A 9494-nucleotide genomic window follows, 5' to 3' on the forward strand; every position below is an offset into this window, starting at 1 on the left:
AGCTTTAGCTTTTGTATTTAGATATTTATGAAATAACTTATCTATTCAGAGTGCTCACTATGTCAGATCAACCCAGCCAGAATTTCCATCATCAATTTAAGGTCAACCACCATGAAACATTTGTGAAGGACAAGACATTTGGTGACAGGGTCTAGCCAAAGTACCAATACCATGGCTGCAATGTACAAGTACCAGTAATAATGAAAATAACTTTTTTCAGTACATGTACTTAAAAAACTGCACAGACTTTGACAGATACAAATCTCCGCTGAAAACATGCCTAACAATACATGATTTTTTTTTTCACATACTTGAAGAGAGACCATTTATTTCTGTGTGTGTATTTCTCAGAAGTGAATAATGATACTACAAAAAAAAAAATTCAGTGGTCTTGTTGGTGAATGAAATGAACCACATATCACTTCGTTCTTAATAGAATCATGGGGAAAACAGAATGTTAAATTAACAACTCTGAAAATTGCATCCAGTATAAAATTAAACACGCACACACACACACACACACACATTAACAAGCATCACTCTTTACAAACATGTATGTTGGCAAAAGAATGTCTCCAGATAAACAATGCTGTACAATGTGTATCTCAACAAAACACGTTTCCAAAGCCTTACTCACTCACAACCAAGAATATGATCTCAACCTGAACTCTCTTTCTCAGAAGACAAAAGGTCCACAAACTATGTACAAGGATCACCCACAGGTTACCTTGATCACATGTTGTTGTCAACATCATGGTACAGTTTGACACATACAGACTTTAAAATCTTTACTCTTGGTCTAGTACAGAGACGGCAACTCTTTCTTTTCAAACAATGTCCTCACAGACCTCTATCAACAGCAGACCAACCTCAACTTTAAACTAGAAATCAAATAGAACAATGCCATTCCACTTGATGTCTGCCCCTTTCAATATTCACAAGGCATATCATCATCACACCAAGTTATGATCAGTGTAAGAACTCTGAACCCAATGGGAAAGGTGAACTAAATGCTGTGTGAAAGTATGTTACCTTTACATGAAACACACATTTCATTTACAATTGTACACTCTAACCTGTGCCTTGACCCCTTACTCCTGCCATACAAGGGAGGCATTTCATGAAGTGTTTTGTCCGACAGATTAGTCAGACAAATGTGCTCTCAGCCAATAAGATGCAAGGATTTCAGTAGCTTATAACAGTTTGCCAGAAAATATCCGACCAAAATGCTTCATGAAATGCCCCTCTGATGACCTCTTTTACACAAACATACACACAAACATACAGACACAGATACACATACTAGCTATGCATCACATCCCTCCAACACAATCACCATCAATTCCACATTTCAATTTCCTGCCATCCTTTGCCATGATGATCCTTCAAGGTTTGCAACAATGCTACACCATAATTCCATCAGTTGAACCTCCGTTCTGATGACAGAAACATTTCAAACTTCTGAAGCAGCGGCCATCTAGATGGCATTTTGCTCAGTTCTTTTCTGTACAACACATGTGTGCAAGCACATTGTCCTATGTGTTCTCATCAGTACTGGTATGTCTTCACATGTCCAGCTGTGGAGGTCAGTTAATGGTCAAGCCCTCTGCTTGTGCCTGTGCCTCATGGCTATGCTGTGTTTGCAAGTCACTAAGCTTTTTCTTCAGTATGGACAGTCCACTAAACACTATATTCTCTGGTGTGAGTGCACCAACCGACTCCACATTGAAGAAGAATTTGTTTGGCTCAGCTCTGGGGTCGAAGTCTCCCTGAGCTGTATGGGGAACAGGAGAAGAAGAAAAACAAATACAGTGTACCACTCTCAGAGCATTTTTCATTGCTTTGGGAAGAGTTCTACACATTTCATTTAAGGTGTACAATCCTATTACCCCTTGACAAGCTCTGTGTAACAAGATCAACATCAAAGAGATACCACTTGCTACGAGGTGCCTGTTGTGGTCCCAAATTTTCAAACGTTCATATGCTATTAACATAAATGGAATGAGTAACCAGCAGAACATACTGTTTGTTATCAGTGGCGGATCCAGAGGGGGGCACAACCGGCGCATGCCCCCTTTTTTTCGTTAAAAACAAAAGAAATGAAGAGAAAAAAAAAATGAAATGAAACCTGGAAGTGGCACCAGAAATATTAGTTGCACCCCCCCCCCCCCCCCCCCCCCCCTGGTTATGAATATGTCATTATGTATACACAAACATTTTCACATGAATGTGATTAAGTAAGAAGCTTAAGTAAGATACAATATACTTCAAGGCATGGTAAGCCTCTAAGAAGCTGGAACATTAACATGGAATGTCATCATAAGGAAAGTATGACACATTATACATGTACACCAAGGAAGCTCTATTGCAGAGACAAGGTGCTGAATTATGGTGAGATTTCAGATTGTATGAAAGTTTAAAAGCACCCAGTCAGAGATTTCAGATCAGAGGCGAAAGTCTGACAGCACTCACCTGTGTCTTCCTCCAACTCTGAATATTCACTCTTGGGCCATTCCTCTGGTTTGGGGTAGATAGTGTGTCTCATTGTATTATCAGGGTCATACTCAAAGGCTATGGCTGCTGTGGGGATCCACTTGGCGTGGTCCTTCCCAAAACCCTTCTTGGCAAAGGCTCTTAATCTCAGCTCCTGTCCTTTCCTAAGCTTCACAATCAGAATGTCTGCACAGGGTTTGAATTCAGAGTGAAATCTGGGGTCAAACATGGACCATGTTTCATCTACAGACCTGTGATCACTGACAGTTATAATTTCAGTTACAACAGACAACAAGATATGCACTAATTACTGTCTTGTGATAACCATGACAGCTACAAATGCTCCATATCGTGATGGTTGTGAATGCTTTTGTACAATGGGACTCTGGAATTTTACATCAAAGGGCAGTTTCACACCATGTTCAAATTGACTTTACTGAATGAAAGAGAGTCATATGAACAGAATATAGGTTTCATCAAATTCAGGCCTGCAACAGTGCCGGTACTGGCAAATACATTTTTAAAAAAAACAAGTAGACCTCGCATAAGTCGAATAATCACTTAAGTCTAAGGTCTTTACAAGTCCTCTTCTCTTTATACTCATTTGATTTTAATCCCTCTTAACTTGAATTTTCTCTAAGTTGAAGCATTCCTTCAGTCTAAATAGATTCTACTAAGGCAAGGTTGGCTGTATTCTCCTAATAAATATTCATGAGAAATTTATAAGCACCCATGCATCTGATGCTGGCAAATGCCACACGGGCACATTCAAAGACTAAATGAGGTCACTTTTTCAAGATCAAGGTCCCTAGCCTGGAACAGATCAGCTTGTCAGTATCATAACCCCTCTATTTGGAATTGAAACACATCAAACAGCTAGGTTTGAATTCAGATAACATTGAAGTACAAATGTCATTCTGAAGAAAAAGCAAGCAAACAAACAAACTCAAAATCACTCTCCATAATGTCATCCGAACTCCTTTCAACACAGATTTGTGTATCACCATAGCAACTCACCATCAGTTTCACCATAATCACTGGACTCCTGATTTCTTGATGGCACCTGACGAGAAAATCAGAAAGAGTTACACTCAAACTATGAGTAAACTCATCAAAATACCACAACAAAATGGGCATACAGATGTACATATCAAGGCGCAATTAATGACATTTGAAAGAATACAAACCCAACATGCTAATATCTTATCATCACAGATGAAACGTTAAAGACATCACCAGTTCACATACGTTGAATTACATGTACACATACAGTATTCTACAGTACATACAGAAATATACTGAAGGAAAGCTTGATAATATTTACCCCGTCATAACATTCTCACTTATAACTAGATAACATTTTCAATGGGGTAAATTCAGTGGTCTTAAGTTTTCATTATGGAAGGTGGTATCTTTTTTAGTGCATTTTTTAGGTACTGGTTATAAAGAGACAAAATTGGTGGTCCAAGTGCTCTTGTTCTAACAAGATTTTCTGGTACCAAATCATCACAAAATGCAATGGAAATCTTTGTGGCATTAATAATTCTACAAAGGTGTTACTGAGCATTGTACTGTATGGATGCAAGTATGATACATAACACATATGAAGCCTAAAGTTTTTACACCCAAATATGAAATATTACACTCTAAAAAAGAAAAAAAAATCCTACTGGTTTTACATACAAAACATCTCTTAGCCCTCTTAACCCATTGAGGAAGGACTGATTTTGCTACGACATGCATTTCCCATAGACACTCGTCCTAAACGTGTTAAGCATGTATGGTTTTCAGTCAATTTTGTTTACGTTATTTCACAATGTTTGTCCATTGAAGACCAAAAATAAGTCAAATATTAATTCTTCATGCATATAGTTCACACTGAAAGGATTGCATGATAATTTTTCACCCAATCACAAGTTTGGCATTTTGTGTTCGCCCTGAAGGAACTAGCCATTATATTACAATATGTATAAATCCAACAAACTGCAGATATCCATAACAATCAAGACACTGTTACTAACTGGAACAACTTTCTGGTTACTGGACATCAGATCTCGAGACGTGACGTGGCGTGTCTGGTCGTCTGTACACTTGACATCGAGTGTCAACTCAACTGAGCAGTCCGCACAAAATTCTTCACATGTGCAATCCTGTAAATAAGAAAGTAACATCATAGATATGATTTTATAAACTCTAGTCAGCCTTATCAACATCATCACTGCTCCTCCTGGCTGCCTTGTCATCATCATTGTCTCAGCATTTGCTAGGTTACTACACTACTTGTATCTACCTTCCTGGGTCAAAATGAGTATCATAAGTAGAACATCTCATCCAATAATTCAACACACGGGGCAGGGTCAAAACTTGGAAACTGTCATACGAAAGCTCACTTCTAATTATGGAGTATTACAAGGATAAGAATCCCTTGTTGGGGAGTCTTTGGTTCTTTTTTTTTTAATCTTTCTGTTTCCTTTCTCCCTTACTTTTTTTCCTTCTTTTTCTCCCCCCATCCTCCCCCACCCCCCTTTTTTTTTTTGGAAAAGAAAAAAAAATCATTTAGCCTGTAGTGCACTTCAACGCATATCAAAATGAGTTTTTGTGGGACTGCATACCTTCCCAAAACTCAACAGTCAATTCTTTATTGTACTTTGATTTTATGTTCACTATGTGATCTTGCGCTGTAATTTGTTTTTCTTGATTCATGAAAGTCATTTCATATTGCTACAAGTTCAGGGATTTTACTTACTCTGTTGAAGTTCATCTTGTCCACCACTTCATCACTTGTCAATGGAATGAGACCTACATGCATATTAAAAAAAAACCAATCATATCAATTTTCAATATTGTAATCTACACTCAGCAAAAAAAGAAAGTAAATACTTTTTCAAGTTTATATTTCTCATAGAATATTTGGCTAAAAGTTAATGAATGATATACCATAATGAAGGTAATTTAAGTGGCTATCAGCCTAGTAGGTCAATAAAAAGTGAAACCTTACGCATGATTGAACATCTTTGTTTTTCACTTCCAAGGCACAAAAGCAAAAATTGCAAAATTGAAGAAGTTGTTTTTCATGAGCAAGTACTCTTCTATATAACAATAAGAACAAAAGACAAATTTAACACAATTAGATACATGAGGTTAGTCGCAAAAATAAACCTTTGATCTCTATAATATCTTTGAAACCCAAAATATCAATAAAGCCAAAAAATAAGGGAGACAAATGAAGAATCTTAGGTCAAACCCATATTCCAATGAAATAAGAGAAGAAGCAATATTAATAGAAATGGTAGAAATTTCAATTTGTTTTCCAATTAGGAAAATTGTACATATTTGGTTCTTAAAATTTATCTCATTTATCCTTGAATTACTAAATAAGAGTAAATGAAACTCTGTTTATTCAATCATCTTTATGCCATGTTGTTTGAAGTTTAAGCTGACAGAAAATTTTTATTTCCCTCTTTAGTTTCCCATTTTCTTCTTGTTTGAAGTTATAAAGAGCTAAAGAGAGCAAAAACTTGTTTTTGCTATTTCATTCATGTCTCTCATTGTGTTAAACTGGCTTTTTGTTGTCACTGTTATCTTGAAGGGCATTGCCAAATGAAAGACAACCTATCAAATTTGCAATTTTTACTTTTGTGCCTTGGCGGGCAAAAATGAATGTGTTCACTCATGCGTAAAGTCTACTTTTGTATTTACCTACTAACCTAATAGCCAATTAAATTACCTTTAATATGCTATAAAATAATACAGTGATTTTCACTAAAATCTTCTATGAAAAATATGATCTTGAAAAAGTGTTTACTTTCTTTTTTTGCTGAGTGTATATGAATAACTTTCTGATATTTTTATCAACTCATACGATAATTTAGTGTTAGAAATTATGTAAATGTGAGCAAAGAGGAGTTGAATTGTATTTGAGGCCTGAAATGGTATTGTTAATGTAGCTAGGTTTCGGCAGCATCATCTAACTACTGTACAAGGAAACATCATACCAAGATGTAACTTGCCCAGCTATCTTTGAAGGTATTACACAGAGGCTCAGTGATGTCCATCAACATCAAGACACTTCATCCACAAAACAGAATTTATGTGGAGCACACAAACACATCAGATTTGAATATTGCATGCAACTCAACATCAAAAAGAAATGAAATACGCTTCAATGTAGAATTTGGTGCTCCAGTTCCTGCAGACTCACCAACTCTGTGTGAGATAAACTCATCATGCAACACTGAGCTGTTGGCCTGTATCTCCACCCAATCGATGGCTATTGTTGGAACCTCCGCATACATGATTCTTCGAATGCTGTTGGCGACACTGAAAAGAGACAAATAAAAAAGGAATAGAATTTACATGGACAGAATTGTTTTTTTCCTCATTATGGTGTACATGTATTGAATAGTCATTCTAACTCGTTAGGCTCCTCAAGTCAGAAACTATAAATTCAAAAGACATACCACATATACGGTGTAACACAGGCCGCCCATGATTCGACCACATCGCTGTCTAAAATTTGACCGCCTACCACACGTACAAACCTATGTAGGTACTTTGCATACCAGTACGGTCCTTGAACCTTGGTATGGCATGGGAGGTTGAACTTTGGTGTGGGTGCCATACAATTGTACCTGTGCACAGGTTCCAAATCCTTCAAGTGCATCAGTATTCTATGCTAAGGACAGGTTTATAATGTTTATGATGGACCAATTTTAAAAAAATCAAAAGAAAGAAAGGGACAAAATCTATCTGAGGAACCAAATTTTGCTTTGTACAGCACAAGCTGTCAACGAACAGTCATTTTGACAATTGAACTAACAGTTAGAAGCTCTACAAACTACATAGGGTAACATCCCCAGTATTCGGTTACTTAAGCTTTTTTGCAATATTTTTCAAACTAAAATAATACATACATACATCATATCTACAGCAATGTATGTGAAATATATCAAATTTCTTTAATCTCAATTTTCATTTTGTTAAATATCACACAGAATTTTCCAAAATCCCAAAATATATCACCTTGAAAATTCCCCAGAATACGGTCACCGCGACCAGTATTCGGTCACGCGATATGTGCATTCAAAGTCCATGGGTGTTCAAGGCAGCTGAAAAATGCGCGCGTGCACTACCTTGTTGGCGCAAAATTGCATAGGCGACGTTGCGGCGCCCGTTGGTGACCGAATACTGGGGAATCGGCACTTGCATTCAACCCTTGTACATTGAGACACTGTATCGGCACATACGGAAATTTTGTTTTTCTTTTGCGTTTTTGAGGATACCATCACACTCCAAGCTTGCGATAAGCCAAAAATCCCGCGAGAGAATGGCCCATTTCTCGATTTTTAGCGCTTTATGGCGACCCACACTCTTAAAACTGGGCCTCATCCGCGAGCGTTTTTGGAAAGTAGCGCCGATTCTGCACTTTTGACGGTAAAATTTGGGATTTTGGATGGATTTTCGGAGGGGGGCTAAGGGAGTTTCCTGTTGTGAATGAGTGTGCAAGTACAGCTTGTATGTGAATTAATGTGATTTGCGTGTGTTGTGACAGTTGAACTTACTGGCTGGTGACTAGTGATATTAAATGACCGAATACCAGTACTAGTAGCTGACCGAATACTGGTGCTCTTACCCTATATGTGCAGATCTAAATTATGTATTCTCAAAATAAATCAAATTTTGATGTTGAATTTCACAGGCAAAGTTCAAGACACAAATACCAAATCCTTAGCTTATTCATCCGCAGCCTGATCATGAACACGCTTCGCATTTGGGCTGGTCGCTGTCAGATTTAAGCCAACATCCATTCATGATCTGCAGTCATTCATAAACCCTTTTCTTTTCATATCTTTCACACCAACAAAACTGAGCTAAAAACTAAACTAAAACTTCGAAGTTAATGTAAGTTTTGCCCATCACTGCCAATAGAATACCATAAATTTCTAACTGTAAAGTACAGTGAGTTATCTAGAGGCACTAACCGGGGCGTTAGCATGGTTTATTAGAGCGCGTCTAAATTACTTAGGTCTACTTAGAGATCTAAATTTACTCAAACACAGCCAAGTCGCGTCGCTGTATAGCGCTTCGCACATAGGGCCTACAGCATCAAAGTCATCTACTAGTAACTATTTAGTAGGTCTACAGTTAACCGCAGCTGCAGCAGCGACCCCATACGGACAAATAGTCTACAGTAAGTTATGGGATAGATTTTATATCTACCGTACCTGAGATCAGTGTCTTCAATGATGAATTTCACATTATCGTCCGTAAGTTCAGTTAGCTGTATAGTTGGCTGATTAGCATACGGCATGTTTTTCGCAGAGAGAGTTCCGAGATCTTCGAAGAATTGCAGTCAATTGCAGTCCTGCTGCCGTATACACTACACCCCCGTTTGTATGATCAAAGACAGCTTACCATAGCCCCGCGCGTTTAATTCTATGTAGGATAATTACAGCATGCAGCTTATGGAAATCTTTGGCACTGCTCCCGCGCCATGCGCCCCCAACGTTGATATGGGGTCAGCGCTGCATAGTCGAGGGATCGATGATCTCATTAGTGATCACTGATGCGTGAGCAACAAGCGTTTCATACCATCCCGCATAAAGCGATTTTTAAGCTGAAAACAAAATTTAGTTGAAAAAATTTACGCAGTAGGCCTATTTATCAACTCAGCACCTTGTTTATAAATACATCTATTTTTTTTTTTAATTCAGTCAGTATACGGGTAATTGTTATTCTCCGATACGTTCTCACAGATGCACTGTTTGCTATACAGTGTAGTAATAAGCTATTAAATTTTAGAGATTTGTTTTCATTTAATTTTGGACAATTAGTGTATATGTATAACAATAACTCTTCCTGATTTTTTCCATTCCATGTTCCTTAAAAGTCAGTCATTTCATGAATATCTAAATCGACGTTCCTCTTCGCAGTACGATTTAGCCATAAGAACACATTTTGTTTATACTGGCCCGAGTTATTGGAATTTCTTGCATCTCGAT

The 9494-nt window shown here is 37.6% G+C and overlaps 1 protein-coding gene across 1 annotated transcript; it reads right to left on the reverse strand.

Moving 5' to 3' along the window:
• Positions 1-1094: 1094 nt before the first annotated feature.
• On the reverse strand, positions 1095-8891 carry LOC139741651 (DNA-directed RNA polymerase II subunit RPB3-like). The gene is made up of 7 exons (XM_071652231.1): positions 8718-8891; positions 6695-6813; positions 5240-5292; positions 4515-4643; positions 3511-3556; positions 2473-2679; positions 1095-1774 (listed from the first exon to the last, which is right to left on the reverse strand). Exons 1-7 carry the CDS (start codon positions 8801-8803, stop codon positions 1587-1589), a joined length of 828 nt encoding a protein of 275 aa, XP_071508332.1. The 5' UTR covers positions 8804-8891; the 3' UTR covers positions 1095-1586.
• Between the last annotated feature and the right edge of the window lie 603 nt (positions 8892-9494).

Source organism: Diadema antillarum, unplaced genomic scaffold (assembly GCF_040938485.1).
Source record: "Diadema antillarum isolate AM-2024a unplaced genomic scaffold, OU_Dant_1.0 seq00000942_RagTag, whole genome shotgun sequence".
Lineage (NCBI taxonomy): Eukaryota > Metazoa > Echinodermata > Echinoidea > Diadematoida > Diadematidae > Diadema > Diadema antillarum.